The sequence below is a fragment of the Chroicocephalus ridibundus genome, chromosome 9 (assembly GCF_963924245.1).
Source record: "Chroicocephalus ridibundus chromosome 9, bChrRid1.1, whole genome shotgun sequence".
Classification (NCBI taxonomy): Eukaryota; Metazoa; Chordata; class Aves; order Charadriiformes; family Laridae; genus Chroicocephalus; species Chroicocephalus ridibundus.
Genome location: NC_086292.1, coordinates 38,737,171 through 38,765,078, shown reverse-complemented (window position 1 = coordinate 38,765,078; position 27,908 = coordinate 38,737,171). Strand labels below are relative to the sequence as shown.

General features: G+C 40.4%; 2 protein-coding genes across 6 annotated transcripts in view; both read right to left on the bottom strand.

Annotated features, from left to right (window-relative positions):
- The window catches only part of TRPM7 (transient receptor potential cation channel subfamily M member 7), a 57,544-nt gene extending 55,497 nt beyond the window's left edge, over positions 1–2,047 (bottom strand). The window contains exon 1 of the mRNA XM_063345468.1: positions 1,915–2,047. Coding sequence (XP_063201538.1) covers positions 1,915–1,917 — 3 coding nt within the window. The 5' untranslated portion in view covers positions 1,918–2,047. The remainder of the gene's footprint in view (positions 1–1,914) is intronic.
- Positions 2,048–10,627: 8,580 nt separating this feature from the next.
- The window catches only part of SPPL2A (signal peptide peptidase like 2A), a 28,150-nt gene continuing 10,869 nt past the window's right edge, over positions 10,628–27,908 (bottom strand). Inside the window, exons 6-17 of one of the 5 annotated variants that reach the window (XM_063345814.1) lie at positions 26,534–26,685; positions 25,454–25,550; positions 24,349–24,450; positions 23,594–23,675; positions 23,212–23,286; positions 22,439–22,495; positions 22,228–22,281; positions 21,692–21,791; positions 20,759–20,836; positions 20,251–20,411; positions 18,090–18,123; positions 10,628–13,454 (exon numbers count right to left, since the gene is read on the bottom strand). In XM_063345814.1, the coding sequence (XP_063201884.1) occupies positions 13,423–13,454; positions 18,090–18,123; positions 20,251–20,411; positions 20,759–20,836; positions 21,692–21,791; positions 22,228–22,281; positions 22,439–22,495; positions 23,212–23,286; positions 23,594–23,675; positions 24,349–24,450; positions 25,454–25,550; positions 26,534–26,685 (1,024 nt within the window). In that variant the 3' untranslated portion in view covers positions 10,628–13,422. Of the gene's footprint in view, positions 13,455–18,087; positions 18,124–20,250; positions 20,412–20,758; positions 20,837–21,691; positions 21,792–22,227; positions 22,282–22,438; positions 22,496–23,211; positions 23,287–23,593; positions 23,676–24,348; positions 24,451–25,453; positions 25,551–26,533; positions 26,686–27,908 lie in introns of all 5 variants that reach the window. The other 4 variants (XM_063345818.1, XM_063345815.1, XM_063345813.1 and 1 more) reach the window with 4 other exon arrangements.

Genomic DNA, 27,908 nt, shown 5'->3' with positions numbered 1-27,908 from the left:
TTTAAAAAGTGGGAGGAAAAAAACAGAACTAGTGTTACTTGTTTCAGCAAATTAACGTGACACACAAATATTTGCAGCCAAAGTAGACACGGTTAAAGGAAACGAAGCATTCCAACAGAAATAAATATCTGTCAAAAAGAAAAAAGACAAAGATAAGTTTTTCAGGTTCAATGTATTGGCATGAGAAGCATCATTTCATTGTCTTGATTTTTCACAGCATAAGCCACAATTTTAAAATCCAACCCCATGTCTTTAAAGACTGGAACTTGAAATCTGGGCTTGTTTCAGACAATATGCTGATAGTATCAGAAGTTTAAAAGTGTCACTGCTAGTATAACTATGTATTAAATTCCTAATTAGGCTAATCAGGATCTTTGTGAGAAAGAAAATTAAACTTGCTATGCAAAATCCTGTCAAGCACACGAATCGTAGACTATAAAAGCATCTCTCTCCCTTCACACATGCTTTTTGACGAATCCTCGTAGAGATTTATTTGCAACATTAGTGGTGTAAAATCGACAAACCAATATGGCCAGACCCTATTGTGTCAGCATGAATTATTGAAGTTCAAAACAATACTGGGTTTTTCTGTAGAAAACAGTCATCTGTCACAACTGTCCACAAGGAGTAAACAGTTAACAGAAACACACCTCATGAAGGGACATTACAGAGAAGCGGGAAAAGTTTGAGTGTTGGTACAAAGCTTCCAGGAAAGGGAAGCACAGCGAGTGGTAAAGATAACTATGAGAAACAGGGAAGAGTTTGGATGCTGCAGTCTATCACCAGCAGAGCAGAGAAAGCAGGGCTGATGTGATAAGACAAAAAGGTAAGGCAGCAAGACTAGAGTTACACAGAGCCTCAGTAGACAAGAAAAGAAGTGAATGTTTAAAACACAATAGAGTACCTCTCTCCAAGATAATTCACATGGGGAGGTAGACAATCTGATAGAGTATCTTTAAATACAAGTGAGATAACTGTTAAATGCAAGGTGGCGTTTCAAGGTGCCTTTGTACCACAAGTGAAAATTACCCTTCCACTCCTGAGCTCAAGCACGCAAAAAAAAAAAAAAAAAAAAAATCAAAGTAAAACATCAGAAAACTAAGGTACAAACAGTCCAAAACCAGCCTAAACAGTTCCACAAGCACAAAGGTGTTTTCCCACACACACACTTCAAATAGCAGAGTCAAGAATAGCCTCATACCAGAAGGTACGAGGGATGATCTATCAGACACTTATCTCACCCACACAGACACATTAAAAAAAAAAACAAAAAAAGACTGAACTCCCGGAATTGTCACACCGAACAACTCACTCTTCAGAATAATTCCTGATTTAACGTTGGACCCTGTCCAGCAATTCTTCAGAACTGCTCAACAGCCACAGAGCAGCGGGGAAACGCTTTCGCAAAAAATGAAAACCTGCACAAAATGTCCTGTATTCGACGTCCGGCGAAACACCTGTTCAACAGCGGCGTCGAAATACGTTACATTGCCACAAAAAAAAAAAAAAATGCTGACCCGCCACCAGTTTACACGTCTATGAACCCAATCGGTACATTTCTTAGTCAGGGAAGTCCATAACACGGGTCGTGGGCGGGCGGGCGCTGAGGGGGGCGATGCCGGGGCGGACGCCCCGGCATCGCCCCCCTCAGCGCCCGCCCGCCCCGGGCCGTGAGGGGCGAGGACGGGCCTGAGGCGCCCGATCCCGCGCCTCCCCTTCCGGCCCGGCGGTGACAGCCCGGCGGGGTTCGTCCTCCTCGCCACCGGGCCACCCGGGACAGGGGAACGGCCGCGGCGAGCCCGGGAGCCAGAGGGGCCGAGGAGCAGCCGGCTGGGACAGGTCTGATCCGGCGGCCGGCTGCCCCCGCCAACCTCTCCCGTCCCCTTCCTCCCTTCCCTTCGCCGCCGCCCTCACCATTCTCCTCAGGGCCGGGCTGGGTCTCGGCGCCGATTCTGGCTCTCCTCGCCCCGGGCAGCTCCTGCTCGTGGTTCGGCGTCGGCGGTGGCGGGGCCTGTCTCCATCTATCGGGGCTGAGCTCGGCAGCAGCGGAGGGCTGGGTGGGGAGAAGCCGGGCGAGGACAACGCTCCGGGGAAGAAGGGAAGAGCGGGGCGCGGAGGAAGGCGCTGGCTCGACTCCGCACCGGGACCCAGCGCTGGCGGCGGCCTCGGCCCGGCGGCTCTTTCTCATAATTGTGCGACTCGGCCGGCGGAGAGCCGCGGCGCTGCCGCGTCAGCGCGCACCGCCCCCGGGAGGAGGGGGAGGCCGCTGCCCGCTCCCGCCCGTCCCGGTCCCCCCTCAGGGCGGGGGCGGGACGGCCGGTGAGGGGAGAAGAGAGCGGGGGGCGGCCTCGGCCTCCCCACACGCGGTGGGGTGAAAGGGGGAACCCCGAGCCGCGTCCCGAAATGGCGGCCGTGCCTCCTGTGTGCTGTTGGTGAGGTAAAGGCCAAGGAGACGTTAAAAACGGGGGCAGAGACCAGCCTGGCTGGAAGCGCGCGGTTCGGAGGGGGAGGCCCCGTCTCTCTGCGGAGACACCAGCCCGAGCATCGGGCCCCGAGGCGCTGGCGCAGTGCGGGCGGAGGGGCCGGGGCTCCGCCGCCCCGTCGAGGAAATGTCGCCTCAGGGCGGGGGGCCGGTGCCCCGCGCGCTGGTGAATGGCGGGGAGATGGTGCCTCCAGAAAGGAGCCCGTCGTTATTCCTTTCCTGAGCTACGTAATAGGGAACACCATTCATTCGTTTGAGCTTTCCTTTCGCGCTGCTGTATGGAAGTGCCGCCATTAGCACGGTCTCAAACACGTTTTGTAACCCCGTCTAGAAGAAAATGGGAGGAAAGTTCATTTTGGAAGGAAAAAGGAGGATGCGTTTCGTCCGCTCTGTTCCCGGTTTAGATTGGGAACTGCCCAGAGCAGGAACTTTGGCCGCTTTTATCAGAGAAACTTGAGAATCAGGGTCACTAATAAAAATCCTCATACAGTAATTCCCATTACACGTTTCAGTACATATCTTTTGCAGTAAATTGTATGCTAAAATAAATGCATTTCTAAGGGAAGAAAGAGTGATTAAGTTTGGCTCAAATGATTGGTGTTCCCTAAATCTGAAAAAAATAAGATTTCCTAGAAAAATCTCTGAAATGTACATTTAATATCACTGTTACACCATTAACTTTTATCTAAGACATATGCAGTTAGATAGCTTGGTGTCCCCTCTGCAATAAAAACATGGTTCAGAAGTAAGTTAAATCTGGCTCAAAGGCCCTGGTACCATTTCTAAAATACCATAGTCATACAAGAGCGGTAATTTTGTATGAACTCAATCAGAACCCTCACATTTATTTAAAAACTTTGGGGTTTTTTTTATTGTCAGGCCTTATCATTTGTCTGTGCTGTTGTGATGTTGAACCTGGTATCACGTGTCTCTCCTTGCTGCAGAAATCCAGCATTAACTCCGCATGGGCTAAGCTGATACAGACGTGCGCGAGTGTGTGCTCACACCTGAACCATGGGTTTGTGCATCGCAGGGTAACAGAGTTCTGCAAGTACAGCGGAAAACTAGCAGGACAGTTTTCTGTCCTGAAAGCCTCAGCAGGACAGAAGCAGCCTCTTAAGAGTCTGAGGCTCAGTACGCTACCAAATTTACTAGACCCACTCCAATGATTAGAAAGGGATGATCAAAAATCAAACCAAGCATTAAAAAAAAAAAAAAAAAGCAGAATTAACAGCTGCTAGTTTCAACTGAACTGTAGATAACAAGAAACAAAACGTCCTCGCATTAACAGCCGTTTAGCAGGTCAAGTCCAGTAGCAAATTCTGGTAGCAGAACCCGTTTGCTGCAAACAATAGGCGCAAATTTGAGAAGACCCGCACAACTGCAGGCATTCAGCTCCGCATTAGGGCGTTGCTGCAGGGGAGCTCCTAATGCTTGTTTTTAGTTAACTTCAGAAGAATTTGCGCTATCTTACATAGGTATGAAAATTAGGCTCCTAGGAGTCTGAATTTCCATAGAATAGGAAAATTAGGCGTTTCCAGGAAAAACTTTAATTAGTTCTGGGTACAAGACCTTACAACAAAAGGGCTAAATTCACTCTTTTACTGCAGGAGAAATCCCAAGTGTGCTGATCCGCAGCTTTTTGTTCCCGCCCGGATTCCCATGTGCCAGTGCTAGTTCTTGGCTTACAGAGCAGGAACAGAAGGAGCAGTGGAAGCCCAATAAAATTTTCTGGAGATGGTTCAAGAACTTTCCAAAGGAAAGCAGAGAAAATGGGGGATTTCTGAATTCTTCAGCTAATGCTATAAAGCATTTCTGACAAACTACCACATTCCCACTTCTTTCCTTCCTCTTTTTCCCTTTCTAATTAATCTAAACCTCCTTACATCCCACATGAAGCTAATGAACAAAGCCCATGACAGCAAAGTTCTTCTATGACTAGGTCCTTCATCTCATCTCACGACAATATTTGGGCTATGCTGACTTGATTCTCATGGTTATCATGTTGGCCTCTAACTTCAGTATTTGTAAATTCAAGAGGTAGAAGGAGCAAGGGAATTAGGAATAAGTAGCTGGAGGCCAGCCTGGGCATGAGGCTTCTCTCGTACAAGCTATTGTTCTAGGAGAACATGCTCGAGGTGAGGAATTTTCCATGCCTTTTTTCCTGTTGATCCTGCAAAACTGTAAAGAGATTGACATCAAATTGCTTGAGTGAAACTGTTTGTGATAAGCTCAGATGGAGAGACAGCACATTGTTACACTGGAACAGCTTGTGAAGAAAACGAAGGGAAAATGAGTCATCGACATCCTCTCTGCCTCACTCCGGGGGAGCGTCAGCCTTTGGAGTGCTGTGAAGGAAGGGCAGGACATAGCACCACAGTGAGATACATCCCCGTGACCTGGGAGTGATGGCACATGGCGTAAGGAAGTCACCTTCTGTGCTTTTATTACGTTGATCAGCCACACAGAACATGACGTAATTTGACCCTAAGCTAAGCAGCATTAGTCATCCAAAAAGAGTGAATTCTTGTACATTCAGATGTTAAATCTTGTTTTCATCACTGTACCTCAGCCTGAGAGGGCTAAGCAGTAGGATAGTGTTACCTTCCAGCCACATCAATAGTCAACTCAGAATTCCTCTGATACCTTCTTCCCAATCAACAACTGTCAGCTGTGAATTAGAAGGAAATAATGAAGCATTATTTTATACTTCACTGCATTTAAGGACCTTTAACCCGAAGGAAGCTTCTGTTATCTAAAATGGGACAGAACTGGTTTAAACAAAACTCCTTTTGCCCTGTGGTTCCTGTATCTCATACCAAACGATCAGTCCGTCACTGGCACTTTATCTTGAGTTTATTTGTTATGTAATCATCACCAGAACTAGTAAAATTTTGTGGTGTCAACCTTAATAGGTTTTACATCACATTAAACCAGCTGTAACTTGATCTCACTGCAATAAGCGCTAAAGGATTATAAGGAAGGGCTTCTCTAAGGAAGCCCTTATCCCAGTATTGCAATATCTAGTAGCCAGGATGAGGCTGTTGGATTGCTCACTCACCCTCATGTAGATGAAATACTGACTCATTCACAGGAAGAAAAAATACAGCATTCCGCTCTATGAGAAATGAAATGAGTTGCCATTAAGTAAAAGTAATCTGGTTTTCACTTTTTTTTGTTTGACTCCATACAAAGTTTTACCAGAGATACGCTCTCTTACTCTGCACCTGTTCTTTTAAAGTTGTTCAAAATAGATGCTGGAGTTCATACAGTTAAATGAGATGCACATGCCAACTGATAAGGAGATCTAGTTAATATCCTACTCAAGGTCAAACAGATTCTGTGTAGAAACCGTTTTTGTCCCTTACCAAAGTTGTCTGCGGCAGAAAAGAGGTATTATTGATTCACTTTTCTTATTCTTTTAACAAGGGTGAATTCTCCCAAACCCTTTTTTTTTGGCCACAGTTTTTTCCATTTCTGAAAATAATGCAGGTACATCAGCTGTCCAGCTATAGCTAAAGTGGCAACTCACCAGTTTACATTCTGACTGCTACTCCTGAACACTGAAGATACTTATTTTTTCAAAACGAAAATTTAAAATTTGCTACGTAAGGCAAAAAAGCGCATGATGACACAGGTTAATGGGGCCTGTAAGTCCCCTCCATTATTTTTGAAGGGTTTTTCTAGTGCTGGAGTTGCCGAATTTTTGTGAAAATATTTTTCCCAATACCTCTCGGATAATACACCAAATAACTTTACAAACACACAACTTTTCAGTAATTCAAAATATGCTGTTTCAAAATGGGATGAAGTATAAACAGCTTATTGCTGTTAATCACAACGTTTAGAAAATATAACCTAAAAGGAGGTGGCTCGTTTCCATTGAAGCCAGGAAAATAAAACTCGAAAAATATGTAACTCCGCAGTTTTTAAACCATTCAGAAATTTGAGTTACTTTTGTTGGTTTGCGGTACACACCAGAGTTACACATCTTCTGAAGAGGTCCCAGAGGTTTAGTAATCTTTTTGCACTATAACAGGGTTCTTCAAAAAGTAGTTAGTCTGAGCAATGTGCTAGCTTTAATGGCTGAAAAGATGTATTCCCTCACAGGAAACAAGCTGTACATTCAAGAAATAGGTCATAAAATCTAGGGTAAATTCAAGGTATATCAGGAGAATACTAATGTACAAAAAGTTAATTTTGCATATTTAGCAGTCATAAATTATCCCCTGTAACTGATTTAGACTCCAGTCTCACAAGCAATGTATGTATTTAAATTAAAGTAACAGAACTGCTCATGTATTAAAATTGGCAAAATAGCATTGACATCTTACTGTATGAAGTAATTATAAAAAAGGGACGTAGAGGTAGCATGCCTTTAGACATAAGACCTGATTTGGTATCACCCGAAGGTCACCCAGCGCAGTTCAGCTCCCCTCTAACAGCGAGACCCATCACAACAGCTCGAGCGTGTTTTCACCACATTTCAGTGTTAATTTAGGGCTACAGCATTCTATAAAGTCAGCCATTTACTTTGCAGCGCAGATGCAGGGAACGCTATATGGGGCTTCTCAGTTTTTCAGTGCTTCCCTGTTTTTCTGGTACCACCACCACCAGGAAGGGGACTGCAGAGTGGCTTTCTGATGGCCGCGCAAAGGGCCCAATGACCAACACACCGAGCTCAGAGTGCAAAACCAGTAACTCAGGCTAGGCTTTGCGGTGTGGCTTGTCACATCCTAATTAGGCAAATGAGAGTGTGGGCTTTCCAGTTTTAAAATCTGCATTAAAGATATTCCATATTAATAGGGAGGGATAGTCAAGTTACTGAGCTAATTAAGTTGAGTGCACACAGTAGTTCTGAACGCGTGATTTTGCCTTTGACATGCTCTGTAAGCATACAAAAAAAGATACATTGCCTAACCCATCATCTAAAGCATAATCTAAGTATATCCTGTATTTGGGAACATGATCCATTACTTACTGCTCAGAAAACTGTTTCTGAGAGCTTAACCGACAGTCTTGCACAAAACTACCAAGGGTGTGCCTCTTCTCCATTTACGTGTGTAAAAGCAGTAGCTGCCAGGAACTGTATGGGGACATTTGCACCATAACGGTGACCCTTTGCAAGATTTTATCAGTGCCTGCCGTTAAAAAATAACTAAAACGACTTTATGTCAGTTTTCTTCATCTGAACTTTCTCCCCCTGTAACTTTTATAGGATTTTTAAAGCTTCCCTGTGAAAATTGTTCCCAGTCTTGGGGCTCACCAGTTCTTGTTTTGAGTTTCAGCTTGTTAGCAGCTGAGCCGGTGCACGGTGGACAGGCGGCGTGGTGGCCTTTGCATAGAGATGCTCCATGTGCAAGCAGCAGCGGTGCAGCATCTCCTTCTATGACTGCGCTGCCTGAACCAGCGGGGAAAGCTGCGGCAGGCAGAGAAGCAGCTTCGTTGTGCAGCCAGGCAGCAGCAGCAAGCGGCAATGGCAATGCCAGCGTAGGATGACAGTTGAAACGAATTCCTTGGTAAGAACAGGGCAGCAGGTCAAACCCATTGCTGCCCGGGGAATCGGAGACAAGGTCACAGGTATCTTTATAGAGCTCTGTTTCTTGAATTTTTTTTCTAAATCCAGGGATAGGTACCTCATAATCAAAAGGTAAAATTTTCGGTGTGCCTATACAGGACTGGTCTTAATTGTCCAACTTTGAATTCTTATTTGACAGTGACCCTGACAAAAGCGTCCCTTTGCCCCGCAGAGGCTTGCTGTTTAATTTCATAGAGAAAAAGGTACCAATGGACATGTACTTGCTCTTTTTTCCATTGTTACTATAAGGTAAATTTACTTTTAAAAATTATTTTTTAAATCAGCTACCAGGGAAATACTCGCCTACCTGAGAAATACCTGTTTGCTAATTTTCTACAGTTAGTTGCCTTAAATCCATTAGGGTGGATCAATTTCCTAGCATAGTCTCCGTTACCCTTTTGAAAGAACTATTAATTAAAAGGATCCCATTTTTCTTGTAGCTTTGATAAGGACACATCACAACAAAGCTCGAAATTAAAGTAACTGAGTTATTGTTGAACTTTTAAATGTACCAATACCTGTTGTATTTTCTTGTATTCCCAAGCATGTACAATACAGAAGTTGCTCTTTCCTGCAAAACATGGGGAGAGCCAGCACGAGCACATTTCAGCCTCTGATAAAACTAAAAAACTTCTTTTACTTTTTTTGTTTTGCAAATCTAAGCCAGGCTGTTGCACCAACGTTAATGCAACTCCAGAAAATCAGTGGGACCCGTAACACAGATAAGGATGTGCAGAAGATAAGCTATTGTTTTAAATTACTGCTAGTGGTGGATTGAGCTGGTGGGTATGACTGCTGCATTTATTTAAAATAAGACTCTAAAAGATTTAACCCCCTCATAAACGCTGGTCTCCATACTGGAACAGAGGCATATATTATTGTCCAAGGCAAAGTAATGTGTAAAGACATGTCAAAACATGCTGGTATTGCCCCAAATAGAATAGAGGAAAGAAAGGAGGCAAGTATGCGCACAGGCAAGGAGAGGGAACCAAAAACCAGACAGCAGAATACCTGTAAGCACACTCCTAGGAAAAAGCTGAAAGGGCGCTCTTTGATCTAAACACTTCCTTGGTTAAAAGGTTTTGCAAGCCAAAAAACTGTTCTCAGCTATTTTATGCCCTCTGTGTTCAGGGAAACAGGATCTTGCACATTCTTCATAAATAAGAGGGATTCCAGAGATACCTGAGCCTCCATCATTAGCCTCTCTCAAGAGCACAAAACCGTGAACTTTGATCGCTCACTTCTGACAAAAGGGATAACAGCCCGAGTTGCTCTCCTCCTCCTTTCCTCAAAAATCAGAAAGATAAATCATTCACACGCTAAAATGCACTATATAGGCTACTTGAAAATAAAGCAGTGCTTTAGCTTCTGAAAGCATTACAAATCTAAAGACAATTTTAAAATGTGCTTAAATCTAACAGTTTACTGAAAGTAAATTATTCGAAGTGATCAATCAAACTTGTGGTGATAAAATTTGAGTTTTTCTATGAAGAAAAAAAATATTGCAGATAATCAAGCTGGAAAATGAGCAGAAAAATGCCTAATAATCAGAGCAGTAGAGCTGGAATGCACCTCTGCAGATTGGCTAGTCTAACCCCCTGCTCAGAAGCAGGCTGCCAGGCATTGTATTTTGAGTATCTCCAAGGATGGAGACTCCACAGCCTCTCTGGGAAACTGCTCCAGTGTTTGACCACACACGTAAGAAAAAGTGAAAAGTGTTTTCTTATGTCTAAATGGAACTGCATTGTAAAGATTGGACTGATCTAAACAGGCAAGCACTTGTTAACTAATAACGGTAACCCTCTTCCTTGGAAGAAAATGCCTCTCCTGTTGCAATCCTGAAGCCTCTGAGATTTGCAGTTTTGCTGAAGTGTCAAATTTACCAGCCTTAACAACAGAATGCATGGGGAACAGACAGTGAAAAACAACTTTGCTGACTGCAGCTGTGGCTGTTCTTCCTAACTTCTCTACTTTTTAAAGTAAGTAAATTCAAAGAGCATCTTGGAGAGTTTTCTCCCAGTTAAGTACTCAATTATTGTGACTCAATGCCACCAGCATCTCCAGTGTATGAGCAGAAGCAGCTTAAAATACTTAAAAACATGTTAAATGCAAACACACAGAGGGTTCTAGGGATGTCTCAAGGATCACATATCAAGTGTATTCAGGTTCTGTGTTTGGGTTTCGTTTGGGTTTTTGTTTTTTTCCCCACTGCCAACATTTCCAACCCAGCCTGGGTTTCAAGACCAAAGCTTGGGTTTTTCTTGCCCTTCACATCTAAGGCTGAGCACCTTCAGGTGAACAATGACTAACAGCTCTGCAAGAAGCTCAATTCACAGACTTCAGTTCTCTCCCCTCACACCTGGGGAAAAAAGAAAAAAAAAAGGGGAGGGGAGGGGAGGGGAGGGGAGGGGAGGGGAGGGGAGGGGAGGGGAGGGGAGGGGAGGGGAGGGGAGGGGAGGGGGGGAAGCAATCCACCAAACCCACCACATAGGTATTTACAAACAGAATCATAACTTTGATACATCAGGCAGGATGGATAAAAACTACAACTACATCTTGATGGGGGTGTATCATGAATGTTTAATTTACTTGGTATTACAAAGTGTTTACTGTTTTGCCATGAATGTTCACAGTAAGAAAAAGATGAGTCAGAACAATGCAATTACTCAACTATTTTTTTTCCCAAGTAACATTTATTAATAACATTCTTAAAGTGATAACTTAAGAGTCATAAGGGGGCTCTTGTCAGTAAACATACAATGAAAAGGCAGTAAGATTTTTATATTAAAGTATGACTAAAAAGGCTTTTAATATAGTGTTTAGCCCAACCAAATTTAATATTAAAAACATTCAAAATTGCTAAAAGTGTTGCAATCAGCTCTATTGAACTTAAAAAAACACCCTCATTTCAGTAGTCAATACTAACCTATTTATATAAAATTTTAAACTCCATTCTTAATTTTTGTAAACAAAGCACCTAAGCATTTGAAAGAAAGAAGTTAGTTTACATCTCATTAAACTGCAGCACATGTGTGTGAAACTTCAGGCATGATCAGGCATGGAGCGTAACTAGGCACAGAACAAGACAGTTCCCACAGCCAGCTGCTGAATACACTTAACATTGCCAAAGGCCGTCTTTATTTATACTAATTCCATTATCATTTATAGCTGAAAATTTAGTAAATCCTCCATGCAGACGATTTCAAAGAGAAAAAGGAGTCATATTACATAGACCTGTGAAGCTTCTGAGGGCTTTGAGTAGTGCGTGACTTTGAATGAGTTATGACTTCTTTATCTCTTTCAGGAATTTTCAGAAGCTTCTACATAACCATTTAACTTTGGCAGATACTGGTCTTGTCAAAGAGCATGACAACACATCAGAAGACAAGTTTTCAGTCTGCTGTTGGAATGCTGAGGTACGCTGTAATTTATTATTAAGTGCCAGTGAAATAAAAATTGAAGACGGTACGTATTGTGAGGCTGTCAGTTCAAGTTTAGGTCAAGATAGTCAAGAGGGGTAACCACTAAAATATGAAAACTGTTTGTAATTTGTTTTCTTAGGGAAGCTGCAAACAAGGTGGTTATCTGACCTGTATCAACTGGCACCATGGTCAATCTGTGTGAATGGCAACAACTGATACTCGGGCTGTAAGTTTGCCCGCTCCTGACTCTTGCGAACAAAAGTTTAAACTTGATATAAATTACATGAAGTGGCGAATTTTCAGTAAGCCTTTGTTAACTGCCAATATAGATTTACAATTGTCTTAATTAGCATACTTCCAAAGTAAATCTAGCTAAGCGAGATTTAATCTGGTAAATTTTCCTGAGCCAACATGCCCCAAACTAACTATAAATGTCTGGAGGTGACCTTCAGACGAACACCGAGGCACTTACTTGAGGCACTGCAGGAAAGCCTGCACTGCCATTGCCCAGCATGTGTTTAGTTGGTTGTTTTCGTGAACTTGTACTGACTATAGGAATGACATTCATTTAAAGAATAGGAAAAATGTTTTAACAGCTACCTGACATTAGCACTAAGTGAACTCACTGGTTTCCTGTTGTTGCCTTCTCCACTTTCTTTGGTGTAAAGTGTTAGCATTACAGCTATACAAATTTTCTATGCCTAATCCCCCTCAATTTGCAGTTTCCCAAAAAAAGAAAAAGTGTCAAACAAACTCAAACTCTTCTAAATGCAAACTAATGATTTAAACTATTTCACCTTTTCCAAGTCTTTAAAAGCTAAAACAAATTAAGATTAAACAAGTTAAACACATGCATTGGCCTTAACTAACACAGGCACTACTAGCACTATTCAAACCTGTTGTTTTGTCTATCAATTGCAAAGAATTTCAAATATAGTTTAAAAAAAAAAGTATGGTGTTGATGCAAAAGCTAAAAAAATCTGTCCTGTCTTCCCCCATCCCTTTGAACTCATCCACAGCCAAATGAAGACCACAAATACAGACCTAGTCTCAATGGGTCGGAGAAGAACCAGGCCAGAGTTAACATTTCCCCCCACCCCCCCCCCAAATAGCACTTCTTGAGCAAAAACCCTTTTGCCTTTTGCACCATCTTGTTTGTCAACTATTCCAGGAGCTACACTGAAGTTTCCAGGACCACTGTGTAAGTACCTCCTCCCTTTTATTTTTTTAGAAATGGTTGGCAATGTATATAACCCAAAGACTTGCATCAAAGCTTAACAATTTTCACAATTAAGGCATAAGCCAGTGATACTACAGAGGGGGGAAAAGAAAGCTCACAACCCCAAGCTAAATTTGCCCTGCTATCTATTTTATGGCTTACAATGTACATAGACTAACATATGCACCGTTTATTCAGTTGTGTAGTAGTGGCACTATAGTTTCATTCTTTAGTTGCTATAGTTGCATTACTATCAATCTTTGCATTCAAAATCTGGAGAAATCCTATGAAGGTCCTGTACCTTTTTTTCTTTTAATGACACTTGACTAGTTTTAATCAAAATTAAGAAAACATTTAATGCATCAGACTGATATGGGCAAGCAACTCTTATAAAAATATACTGTATAGAAACACATTTGGAAAATTGCATAGAAAATATCCTTTTATTTTAAATCAAAATAAGGCACGGTTTTACTAGCTATGATTTGGCTGTAAAAATGCAAGTCTATTTTGATTACTTTTATGTAATTAATAATATTTTTCTATAAAAATATAGGTGCAGGAGTAAAAAAATCCTTTTACACAGAGTAGGAAATACTCTACTGTAAAACTTCACCAAATTTACTGCAATTCCTTTGTAGAAAATTTGAATACTATTTTTAATCAGGATCCTACATGTTATTGTCCTCCAGGCTGTTCACTGGCTGATGCTGTGCTTTCTTCATTTCCTGTATAATCCAGGTGTTCCATCATCTAAATGTAAAAAGAAAAAAAAAAGAAAAGAGAGAGACGGCTCTTTATAAACAAATACTGCTTTTCCCCCATTGGTCCAAACTATTTGTTAGCTAAGAGAAATATAATTAAACATGTGTTAGAGTGCATTTTAGCAGCATACAGATAGGAAGTCCTCTATAGGTCAGAAAGTACTCAAGCTAACAATCAGAGCTCTCTGAGCTGATGCTTTCCACTACAAAAGCATTCTCCAACCAAGGATCCAAGTCCTCTAGTGGAAGTTAAATTTATCAGTCTAAAGTGTCTCAATTATTACATATAGAGAACAAAAAAACCTAATTGGGTTAAGCAAATTTTCCAAAGACATGGTTTGCAGAACTGGAAATAGACCCTAGGATTCTGCCTGACATTTACAGGTAGCAAGCAATAGTTTGAATAGAAAAGACTAACTTTCTCTTTGCATGACTGTAAAGGCTAGCTATATTACAGTTAGTAAAAACTAACTGTACTGGCAACACTTCTTTGTAAATTTTCCTTTTATTTTTAAAAGGGTAAAGGAAATGGAATTGTAAAGTCCTGCAACAGAAGAGAATCTAAACCAGATTATTAAATAGACTGATTATACTTTCCAGTTAATGTAACCTATTAGGTCACCTGAATAACACAAGACAACGTTGTACTTGTGACTAAAAAGCAGCCTGTTTCCCTATCCAGTGCTACATTGCTAGAGGGCAACGAAGGCTCTGGTTTCCTTCCTGGGACAAGGCATTGAATAAATTGCAGAGGTAATAAACACATTTGTTAGCATGACAAACTAAGACCCATTGGGCTTCAGGATTAAGCATAATTAACAAGAGGCCAAGGATTGGAGAGTTTTGATAGCTGACAACCAGAGAGAGAAAAGAACAGAAGTAGTAACTAATGCTGAAAACCAGACCGTGTCAAGGAGCTCATATGCCCAGTGTGGCAGGATTATTAGGACAAGGGCACAATGCGTTCAGCATCAAAAGGTAGAAAACCCTACACACGTTCTTCCATAGTGGCATATCCTGCCTAGTAGTAAAAAGGCTCCCTGTCTTTCTGTAAAACAGCCGCTCACCATGCGAGTTCTGAGCTGGGCAGATTTCCACGTGTTGAGGACACGATTGCTTTCTTGTCTTACTAGCGCCTTCTGGGGAACCTCGGCAAGACAAAGCCAGGCTCCAACACTGTTGTGTCACATGCACTGTAGTGTGGTATAATTCTATATATAGGGCAAAGAGAGTTGTCCCATTAACTTCTCTCTTCTTCCCTAGCCATGACCCACCTCTATACTGTACCTTCTTTTATGCCAACAGAATTGGTTCATTGCAAGCTGTACAAACATACCTTATTAAAAGCAGGTTTGCTTAAACAAGCTGTTTCCCAATCCCAATGTACCAACATGCTGTGCAGTAAGTTGGCATGACAGTTCCAAGGCAGAAACAAGTCACTGGGATTTGGGTAAGGCTTACGAGAGCCTAGTGGCCACAATATCAACCTGACTAAAACCAGAAAAGGTGTTTCACATCCTCCCTTTATGTGTCAGAATTAAGACAATACGAATTAAGGCAGGCAGCAGTCTTGCCAATACACCCAAGAACTGAGTTAGAGCAATAGCACAACCTCAGTCCGGCAGTGAATACCAAGCTCCTGTGCTAATCAGAATCTTACATTCACTTCGGTTTATCTAGAACTTTCCCCGGCACTGTGACCAAAACCCCACATCAAAAGTCACCCAAAGCAAAACACTCCCTACAATTACAGAAGTCAAACCATCATTTTGAATGAGGATTGAAGTATTTGTTTCCAGGAAAAAATAACAACAAAAAACCCACAGGCAGTACCAGACTACATGAAGTAATGCCATGTATCTTCCTTCATCCTAGGGAGGATCACCCAACAGCTGGCATAGAGAAGGTAGTTTTGGTAAGCATTTTTGTAAAATGTTTCCATATTAAACGGACAAGATGCTTCCAGAAGGAAAAGTTAACACTATTTGCAACAATTCAGTGTACCCCAAAGTCAAAGATTCTTCTCTTAATCCTAGATCAAGGTAAGTGGCACAAAACGTACTTATGCTGAAAATACCACCTATATGTAAATTTTAAAGTCTCTGCTTGATATATCAGATTTTTAAGCTAACTTTAAAACTAAAACGGCTACTAGAGCATAAAGGGTGACTGGACTTTTTTGATATACATGTTACAAGGCTAAAAAAAAAATAAAAATAAAAATCCATCCACCCCATTTTTAATCACGCCAGCAAACAAGGACAGCCCACAACTTGAAGTTGGGGACAACAGATGCCTTTCTAAAAGCATAAGACTGCATTAAGCAGCTTTTTCCACAAAGTGTTTCTCAGTTGTAGGTTCTCTCAGGACAACCCCATCCTCAAAGCCTCAGCACAAGCTGCAGGAATCTTTATGACAGCCATCAGCAAGATGAAGGTACCGTGCTAATATCCTGGACAAAGTTATTGTTTCAAGCCTCGAAAGAGCCAAAGCAATCAGACTGTATATTGCGGAGAGCTCAAGAACATGTTTAAAATGGAAGAGATTCAGAAGCTTTTCTCCCACATCTGAATTCCTGACAGTTTTTTGGGGGTGGGAGAGTGGGTGGGTGTGTGTCAAGATAGATTAAACATAAATATATTTCAGTTACAAAACTATCTCCTAGCATGGTGAACTAGTAAAAACTGAAAAAAAACAACCAAACCCCAGGAAACCACAGAGACAGCCGAAGTAGAACTGGCAATACAAACTCCTACCTGTAAAAGAGTGCATAGCAGCCGTGCACACACTTGCCCGCAAGATTCACTCTGATGATGTTGCATTTGCATAATTCTTAACAACTTACAGCTATGATTAATCTGCAGGTATCTAAAAATGTGACAAAGTTACAGTACTAAACAGCAGGTGCATGCTGTGTAACATGCCAATGACAAATCTCTTAATTTATTATTTCAAAGAGAGATAAGAAAGCTTCCTAACCACTTCAAATGGACAAACTCAACTTGCAACTGTTCTATTTAGAAGACTTCAATGTTGCATTAGTCTACTAGATTTTTCATTATGTTACTAAAATGATTCCATAGATTGTACTGATACAAAAACCAAATAGAATTTTTAAATTAAATCAATAACTGGGAAATAAGTATCAAATTAGTTCATCATGCAGGCATACATAAGGAGCATAAGCAATCCAGACAACCTAGAAAAACCTTTATTAGACACTTCACAGCAGCAATACTGCCCAATTGGTGGTAGGAAAGTAGGTATGTTACTCTCCCAAGAAATCCCTGTGCTTCAGTGAATAAATAAAATCTTTTTTCTTTGCAGCAACTCATTGGAGCTCAAGGCTACTCAATAAAAAAAGCCACACAGAGCATAACCAGAATTTAAGACTGCATCATTGTGCAGAAACAGAAATGCTTTCAGCTAAGCATTATGGGACCTCCGAGCTATCTTAGGGAGTCAAGCATTTCCCATATGTACAAAGTAGAAACTGAAAAATTGAGTTTAACAATCCTATCCAAGAACTTGAGCGCACACAGAAGAATGTTAAGTTATAAAAATACAGTCTGGCCACCTGATTTTAATTTGCTCTCAACCCTTCCCACTTCCTAACCTCTGCTTGGGTTTGTATGTAATTTCTTTACTATTAAGGCTTTTTAATGAGACTTAAATTGTTAAACTACCCTTTATTAGAAGAAAGAAGCTAATGAGAAAAGTACTTTTTAGTTCAGAATTTAAGACACAGCGGGGCAGAGTTCACCATCTCAAATTGTCTTCAGTGTACAGGGCAGACAAGCTACACTTTATAAATAGATGTATAACTCTAGCCTGCCAACTGTAATTCAAGATTATATTTAAATGCTTAAATTTGCAACAAGTTGGAATTTGAAAGCTTGCATTGCTCTCTCCATGCTGTACTTGAGACAGTGGACAGTTAAAATAAATACATCAGTGTTAGCAGTCATGAGCTACAGCCTACTGAGGTTAAACCTTCTCGCTGCCATCCAGCAGCTGTGCAGCAGCACGACCACAAAAGCTGGTCTGAGTCCCCACTCCCTATCCCACTTCAAGCACTGCAGACAGTACGGGATAAAGTATACTGTTGAGTAATAAGATGATAGAGGGACTGTAGACATGATTACTAAAGGCAAATTATAATGCTGAACATGATAACAGATGACAAAAAAACCTGTTGTTTAGCACTAAGCAGGTTTTCATGTCAATGCAGTGGCACAGAAAAATTAGGTGAAGGACTTCCATATAGGTAACAGCAGGGGAACTAACACCAATTCTAAATATTTGAAGACACTCATAGAGATTTGGGAAATTATCGAGTAGACAGGCATCTAAAGCCTGCCTTCAGGCTTAGGAATCATGGCTCCATTGGTACTTTATTAAAGTTTTCCTTTATTCCTTTAAACAAAGGAAAAAAAACCCTAAGCATAAAAATAGATTTATAGCTTGTCTTCACTTCTACCCTCTTCTATTGAATTACTCAGAAAAATTAAAAAGAAGATAGATGCAAAAAAGAATGAAGAGAGGAAGCAGAGGGGAAAAAAAAGAAAAAAGGAAACCATAAGATGATTAATAAATTTGCATTAAAAGAAGGCCATAATCACACCTTGTAGCAAAGGCGTCCTGGAGGAGTCCGATACCTAAATAAAATTCATTCCATTATTAAAATCATACACAACAAAAATAAAAATCAGAAAAACCCAAACCTCAAAAAAGCTAACTAATGGACTAGAAACAGACAGCAGCATTCATGAAGTTTAGTCACCCAATACACTGTACATGCTCTTGTGCCCCTCTTCTCAGGATGCTTTGCTCTAACAAGTCCGCAAGGTTTCTCTGCTCCCATGAGGACAAAGCAAACCTCTACTGCAGCCTGGTCACCCTCGTCAATGGGACAGCTCTGCTCCAAGCCAAATCACCATGGTTATACGAAAAATAGTCTTCTGTCACCTTTCTGTGTCTTTCCTCCTCAGAATGAGCACTGAAAGTTGGAGATTTCAACCCTGGGGTTGTGTGGGGTTTTGTTTGTTTGTAAATTCATTAAGGACGGTTCAAAGGGCAGCTTTACGTGGGGAGGACAACACATGAGAAAGAGCAACACTGCAGCATCCCAAGAGTGCAACTTGAGTCACACCCTCTGGAAAAAAAAATTAATATAGAAATGTTCTTCAGAAAGTTGTAGAAAAATAGGAGTTAGTAGTTACACAGAGGTGTTCAATCACAGACAAGTCTAACTCAGGGGTGGTGGAGTGGGGGTGGAAAACAACATTTTAAATTGTGCCAGAAATTAGGTCATCTGACCTCAAAACAAGCTGAAGTTCAGAGCAGTTTTAATCCTTCAAGAAACCAGTTGAAAGGACATGAAATAACTACTATGGCAACATAATTCTTCCAAGTATGAGTTTTGCTATGAGAAGCACAAGAAATTTTTGTCGCTAAAGAGAGTTGCCAGATTTACTTGGGCCAATCTTACTCGGAACCCAAGTGAAGAAAATAAATTTCAAAGCTGCTTCCCCCCAAGAGACCCAGAGTTACTGGGCTTCATATACGTGACACTGCTTATTTTAGAATCGCAAACAGTCACCAATTTATACACAAATGCGCAGTAAGCCAAATGCAGTCTGAGCTACAGAGAAATATTTCTACTCCCTGGACCTATGAAAGGAGAAGAGTTGGTTTTGTAGACAAAAAGACAGGGTATCTAGTTAAAGCTGAAGAGCTCCTGAGTAATTTCATACCTAGCCAACCTCCAGCTGAAGCAGGTGTAGAACATTAGTTAGATCAACAAAAGGCAGGGTTTAGCTGATAATTCTATAGGAGCTGCGTGCCTGTAGTGTTACATTTACAAGAATTACTACCACCTGATTTCCGTTGGGTCACCTAAACCTTGCAATGCAGAAGTTGAAAAAGCAGGAGCTGCTCGTTTCCACCATCAACTTCACATCATCCACCTCCCCCTGCAAGAGGCTGCCCATTCTCCAAGCCCAGTTCAACACCACCTAGATACAGGTGATAGTTTCTGAATTCAAACAGTATTGGAATTCAGGTCTCAAAATTTAGAGTAACATCGAGACCGGTCTATCTTGTGATAAATGCCAGCTCACAAGGGCTACTGGCACACTTGGTTACTACAGCTAGTCAAATTGGGGGGAGGGTGCACATGTCCACAGGCAGGGAGCTGGGGGGGGTGGGTTAAGGACTGCAATTCCAGGGTAGTGTTAGAGATAACCAAAGGGGAAACACAGAATACCCACAGCAGTGTGCACACAGCGTGTGCTGCGGTAGAAAACAGTTGTATAACCAGCCAGCTATTTTGTTGCTGAATGCTCCGTATAATCCTGACAATGCAGGACACCAGCGATGCACGGAAAGCTTCTGAAGTTCTAGCTGATCACCAACTTTTTGAACTGTCTCTAAATACAGAACAAATGCAGGTTGGAATCTGCATGTTTAGTTCAGTGACTCATGTTATACCACATCAAGATAGTTGAGGAATGTTAAAACATGAAAAAACATTTCAAAGAAAATAGAACAAATGACTTTTTCCCATGAGTACTGAACCAGCTTTTTCATCTCCCTCACGCTTTGTTCTGCCGTGTCAACTACTAGACTAAGATTTTCTAGGAGTAGACTATTTTTCCTTATTAGTTCCAGAAGATAACATGAAGACTAGCAAAAATTGGGTTGTGGGTGATATATTACCAAGGACTTAGAGAAGCATATACTCAAAGGAATTAACAACAAAATACTCAAGGCATCCAACCTACCTGGTAATTGCTTCCTTTCCAAAACTTCTTCATCTCTTTGCGCCTCCAAGCAACAAGTGAGCTAGTGATGAGTGTACACGGTACAAGATAGAGAAGGGCAGGCTGTCCCATCTTCATTAATGCCAAAACAACAAAAGTCAGCACCATACCAACGGCATAAGCTATATTAAAAAAAATAAAAAAAAAATGTATACATACACAGTCAAGAACAGGTGAATTTTTAAATTAAGTCACTCAGTACCAAATTGACTTTTTTTTTTTTTTAAGTATTATCTTCCTTGTTAATGTAATTGAAGAAGAGGGACAATTGGTTGCTCTGTATTGGCAAGCTGTCCAAAAGCAACTGACTACCGTAAAGAATACCTTAAATATGGGCAGGCACATTAAAAAGAGATTATAAAGAGATTCTTGACAACATTGAACCTTTACCTGAAGAAAACTATCTAGTTCTGCCATTTAAAAAAAGCTAGCATGAAGATTAGCATTGTTGAAATATCCCATGACTTACCTATTGTACAGGAAATGTAATATACAGAAGATGAACTTGTTTGAACATCAAATCTGCGACAATAGGCAACCAGAAGCCCTTGAAGGGGGGGGAAATAAAAAAAAGGATTAATGAAATAGTCAGCCATGATTTTTTTCCTCCCCAATCCTCCAAATCAAAGCAGCGTAAAAAGAATTTATAATAAAACTTCCCATTACTGTATGTTATCTTCTTCCTATTTATTTCTGGAAAGCCAAGAATCAGTTTAAGAAATCTTATGGTAAGTCTTGAAAATCAAAACCATAATGGAAATATAAGCCAAGTGAGCTTGGTATTAAAACATGTTGTTTTTTGAAGCAAGCTAATTGCATTGTGCCATTTTCAATTTTCTAATACAGAAGAGTAACAACCTAGTTTTAATATTTTTCTTCAACAGGATTTTAATGCTCACTCTTAACCATCAGCAATTTTGCCTGCACGCTGTTCACGAGATGGTGCTTTGTGCCTGGCTTCAGTAATTTGCTCAAGATTCCAGCTATGGCAAAATTCAACTCTTCTGAGAAAGATGGTAAAACTTGATAATACATTTTCCGTTACCTCACCTCTAATTAGGTAGTCTAGGATACGAAAATACTGTGAAGTCAGAGAATATTTGCTTTCTGTGAGATTTCAATGAGATTTAATTAATACTAACAACTGGATTTGTCTGTGGGACTTGTATTTACACCGTACAGTGCGATGGAAAAGCAAACCCCCTTCACTGTGTCAGTGTTCTGCAACATACTAAGCTTTCTTATATTATGGCTTTTGTTGTATTCTGCACTGAGAGATCAAGGCAAACCGCTGCATTTGATTTAGTAATTAATTCGTAGAATAAACTCTAATGTAAGTCAGCTGAGAATCAAACCCCAAATATTTAATTGTAAGTTACAATTGCCAAAAACATTTGCTCACCTGGGACAATAATGTCTCCAAAACCCAACAATGAAAATGGCATGTCACACAGTGTCGATGCAGAGTATTCAAGTCTAGGCACTCTAATAACCACAGGTAACTGTAAAACAGTATTTCAGAAGCCCACAATAAATCTAATCTAAAGCATCCTGGCGGTTTGGATTTTTTTTGGTTTGTTTGCTTAAAAATTGATAAACAGTTTTAATGTAATTATTTTCTTTGTAATGCAGAACTTCAAAATAGGTAGAACCTGAAGTAAAAACCAGAAACCAACACAGAGAGTGAATAAAGCTTAAGGTAACAGGTAGGCTGGAATTTCAGATTTACAAATAATATGCACACAGTGAAAAAAAAGTTAAAACAACATTTAACCATCTAATGGGAAGAACAAGTCTGGATTATTAACCTAACTACAGAGTATTGATCAATGATTTCCAGGCCCTGAAGAGAAATTTGGACAGTCAGGTTTTCCCCAAAAGAATAGTCTTTTCAGAGGGAATCATTTAAAAATCCAGTATCTGAAATACAATCCTTACTTTCTCATGGGGAGCTGAGCGTTCAGTAGGGACTTCCACCAAGTTTCCATCATTCTAGGATCAAACCCAAGTCAACAGGCATTTAATACTTAAGAGAAAATCGCAGAAGCTGGCTATATTTTGTGAGAAAGTTATGCCGAAAAGCACGCTATGAATTAGCTACGCAGCGTCAGTATTTTTAAGTTGCACATATTGAAACAACTGTTCATACCTTCTCACTGTTTCCAAAAGGACCAGCTGCAACTTCAACCATTATGCTTGCCCCATTCTGAAATTAAGGTTATTTTTCAAAAGTTAGTGGTTTAATACACCAAAACATTCATACTACATTTACAAAACCTGCTTGTACCTCATCTTACAATTCAGGATTGGAAAAATCCTGAATATCAAAAGAACACACTAGAATTGTATACAATACAGTATTATAGAGTATTGTTTTACATTAAAAACATGTAGCCTGGCCTAAAATGTCTGTTTTTAAAAGAAGCAGACAACAAATCCACTAGATGCAGCTGGAATTTTAGAAGAAAAATGTGTCAGCTTTTTCTGCCATGAGCTTTCGGCTTCAAAATAAAAGCAGGTAGGCTTGCACGCGGTTCATACTGCACTGCGAGCGAGCCCCGCAGAAAGCACTAGAGCGTGTGCCAATACACGGGGGTTAAAAGCAAAAGGAGGAAGAAAACTGGAGGACAGTAATTTCTCATCATCACGCTGTCACACAACTGGGGACAGCTTACTTCTGGCCATGCGATTGCCGAAAACTTAGTCATGTAACAAAATCTATGGTGCATACAGAAGCACTACGCTCTACGGCCATACAAGATGGAAATTTAGGCCATTGCTGGCTTAAAAGGAAAAAAAGAAAAGGAAGTCAGCATTTCTGCATCGAGAATACTGAAAACACTAATCTGTTTGACAAAAATACTGCCCCAACAACCAGACAACATTTTTGGTTTCATTTTAAAAATAAATTCACAGACGTACCTTTGTGATAAATGGTGTTATGAAGACAAAAAACACGTCGTATAGAAGGAGAAGGCCTAGAAGTATCACACAGGACTGGCAAAAAAAGAAGAAAGTATTACGGTAGGTCTTCAAGGACTGCGTAGCTAGATTCTGGTACCACTACTGTACCACCATCTTACCAAAAAAAAAAAAGTAAGAAGAACGCCCCCAAACACACTCATCCATGTTTTAATTCTAGCGTAACATTTAGAACAGGATTGATTCTTTTTAATAGTTACTAAAAATGGTAAAGATTTTTTTTTAACATATATTTCTTGAGTCTTGAAAACCTACTTGCTGACACTAAACTTCCAGATTCATGGCATTAGAATACTTTCTTAAGGTAAGCAATTTACAGTACCTTAAAGTTGGGCATTTTCAGTGTTTTTATAAAGTTTAGGCAGAAAGCAACTCCCAAAATATCTTGCAAAATCCAAGCCCACCTGGAAATAAGAAGACATTTTTACACATTGTTCAGGATGCTGCTGGATTTTAGATTTTGCTAGAAATAGATCGCAAAATGGATTGGAAAGCAAGAAATGAGTTTTTAGGAAGCCTTGCTACCAAACCCACAGAAATACTAGTTTCGAGATGGCCAGTTTACACTAGCCTCTGATCATAAATAGGTAACTGTTCTTCCTCAGAGACCTACAGAGAAAATGAGTTGAAGACAGGCCAGAAGAGGGCCTGGGTGTTCACTCGTACGACTGCTCACTTGACTGGACGCCCTGCTTAACATCTGCCTCAAGGTGCTACTTAGAGCTGTACTAGGACATTTGTGGCCCTGTGCTTCCACTGGACCATAGGAAGCAGAGGTCCTATGGTCCCTATGCTATTCTTGCACTTTCTTTTCTTCTGTGGCAATCATTAGCAATCAAGCTAGTTCTTCCTCATCTTCATAATGTATTGTAACTTCAAATTACCACACGGTTCATTTGTATAGCTTTGTTCTCTATAATTCCCATGCTTGTTAAGCTTCATAAATACTTTCATGACTTTTTTGAAATCAGCACTGGAGTTTAGAAGGATGCTATGCTCTAGGATTAGTTATATGATGGGAAGTTCATTAATGACAATTATTCATATTACTCTTTTAAGTCCGAGTGCATCACTCACCTATCTTCGTTTCGAAACACTGCCCAGACGACAGCTGCTGCTATGCAGAATGCAGCAAGAAAAATAAGCCTCACTTCAATGCTTTTGTTGCAACATGCAATCCTGAAAGAAAATAATTAAATTAGAAAGCCTGCAACAGCCAAAACACATGCCAGTGCTATTGCGGGTCCTTAAGCTGAGAAGATGGTCTCATCCTGAGTGCTTCTCCTGGGCCCGTTTGTTCCATCCGGACGCAGGTGGCATTACTCTGGCAAGTCCAGCGCCAGTCCTTCTCTGGGCTGCGTTAGCAACACGCCCATGGAGAGCAAGCCAAGCTGGGATTTGATGGGAATACTAGTTTTAGCAACCACATCCAGGGAAGGCGGCAAGCAGATTGATTTATTTAATCCATTTCTGTCATGTAACAATTATGCCAACAGAACTATGTCAGTGAGGGACAGTCATGTCGCAATTCCAGAAAGAGGGGGTGGTGGGGAAGATCAATTTTAGGACTCATAATACAAGATTAAAAATGGAATAACTATATATTGCAAAATTGTGAGCCCATATCCGTTTCCACTGCCTACTCAATTTTCTGGGACAGTTCTTGAACCGATACTAACTGAGAGAAGTAACGCCTGTCCTGCAGCTTACGCAAAACCTGCTGGCTCTTCTACCCGATCTCCACCTTTGATGGGCTACTGGATCACCTGGTGCTAATATCCTGTACTAAGTAATACGCAAGCATAGTCCTAGGCTTCTGGGCTTATAAGCATTGCTCTTTTGAGGAAAAGAACCATTTGTTGCATTAAACATTAGGGTTTTTTTAAAGTGAAAATACAGGGGAGGAAACAAGGACATTCCCATACTCACTAATAGCTGCAGGATATTTAACTGGGAGCAGCAAGAAGAGGCTACCTGGACACTGGTAACACACTGCTGATTATGCTATGGATGCCTTTAATATCTATTAAAGGAGCTTGTAATTTCTTTTTTAACAATCTCACACACTAAAGAATACAGGAAACAGTTTGTCAAACTGTTGTATTTCACACTATCTTGAGCAGCAACCAGAAAATACCCAAAAGAAACTTTACATTTGTAAGAACTGAAATGCGTACAATACCTGCACTGCCCAAACGGTATCTCTCCTATCAATGCCGCAAGACAGTTGTAGAGACTCATTGCAGATGCCAAGCAGAAGACTGATATTATAACATACACTGAATAAAAAGAACGGAAGATGGGAATCAGTGACAAAATACAATAGAAAAAAGAGCAAACAGGACGCAAACACAACGATGTACATTTGATATAACCTGTTCACAGTTACAGCACTGCTCGATACAGCCATTGGAGACTACAGTCAGCCCATTACAGAAAGTGCTGAATTCTGAGTGTCTCTCCTGTGACAAGAGTTCTCATCAAGCAAAGACCTGAGTTTTTAAACTTTTGAATTGAAAAACTTCTATTTTATTTTCCCTCCCTTTAAGAAATACATTGCCTGTTACTGCTTTCGCATACTTTTATTCGGTTATGGCTAAAACCAAAGTGTATCTTACAGCTACCAGCTTTCTCAATTTCTGGTAATGCTCCTCACTTCAAATTTTCCCTTTAATCACTTTGTTTGCTTATGCATAAAGTTTTCAGCATCCCCAAGACCTGCCTAATGATTCTAGTTGCAGGATTTGAGGGCAGAAAAAAAGAAAAATCAACCAACAGTTTGGAAACGGTATTTTACTGAAATTGCATAATTCAAGAACTTAGCTTATTGCTAGTATGCTTGAGTTTATTCCATTATGGTAATGCCATTTCACCTGGTACTTTAATTACGGCCCTGCAACCACAAACTCAATGTCAATGTACAAATACCTAACAAAAGCTTTCACTCTAAATACTACTAAGTTATCATTGCCACCTTCCCAGGAACATCAACACATATCATGTACTTTATTTACTAGTCACTTCTCCTCCACATTTCCTCATTCAGAATAAGCACTGTCAAGGAGCCTTTGTAAAAGAGTGGAATAAAGCTGCTCTCTTTTTTAAGTAGCAACTACATCTTTTCAACCCTCCACTCATACCTGGAGAGAATGATTTAAAAAATTACATTAATTTTAATTTAGAAATCTAGCTTTTCAGACTTGGACACCTAATAAGATCATGCAGAAAAATAAGCCAAATGAGATTACCCATTGTTTCTTACCTAACCATTTGTAGAAGAAATAAAGTAAGACCAGCATGACACAACAGATGACAACAAACAAGATAACTGTTACAGGGGTGAAAGTAACATTTTCTTCCTTCTTCCGTCTTGTTTCTCTCTCCCCAGGACTTGCTATTGCTTTCAAATTCTCACTGGTTTAAGAAAACAACACACACATTTACCTCAGATGACAGATTATGAAAAGGTTTTACTATGACCAGAATTCTGGGTTATAAAGCATTTAGAGTCACAGCATTTCAGTCTAATCCTTCATACCATTACTAGACTTACAAATACAGAAAAATTGTATGCTTATTGTTTGAATTTCTCTCTTAATGGAGAAAGGAACTTCTAACCTAGCATAGATCACAAGGAAAAGATTCTTAACTGCCCTCCTTTCCGGTTGTGTAGTGACTGCCAACTTTAAGGAGTACCCCCACCAAAACCCTGATCCATGTGTGGAAAAACAGTCCAATATCAAACCTCTTAAACTCCTTTTCAGGATGCATGCACTCAATGCTATTAGTGCATCACCTCTGACTACAGAATTTCTCGGGCTAAATGTCGTCAATCTGATAAATATGACTATGATAAATCAAAATCACGGGTATTACACACTGTTTTAAAACGTCAATGACAGACATTAAGCGTCTGCAAACCTCATTCATGTTAGCAGAATGAAGGTAACTAAGTACTAGTTGTTTTACCCTTACACCTCATAATTACAGAGTAAGTGAAAGAGAAGGGGGCGTAACTCAGGATTTTCACTGGGAATAGTATTTCTGTGCATATATACTCCATATTTATACCTCACCATGCAAAATAAGGAGACTTAAATTGTCGCGTTTGTTCTTTGAGCAGATAGCCCTACTCCTCTTGAGTACAGACGCTAGTGCAACTTGCCCATCAGATAGCATGTTCCTGGCGAATCCCAGGACCTACCTACAAAATGCTGAATTCAGCACTGAAAGAGCTACCTTCAAAAGAGAAAAACCCACAGGAGCAAGGCACTTTGTTAGATGAATCACCTTCTCAGAGGACATGCTTTGAATAAGCAGCTTTTAAAAAAAAAAAAAAAAACAAAAAAAAAACAAAAACGAGCTCACCCTAGATTTATGAAAGTGCACTTTAACAAGTTTAATATAATTACATCTAGGTATTTTTCAATATGGGAGACAGCATCACATTTTGTTATTTTAGCATTCAGTGCAGCCACACCCTATAGCACTGCAGGGTAAAAAAGAAGCATAATCAGATCCAACCTCTAAAAAAAAAAAAAAAGAAACATGCACACCCCCCTCCTTCTACTTCTTTAATCTCTTTAAAATCACTAGATTTGCATAACTAGTGGGAAAGAGGTACCTGCTGTTATCAC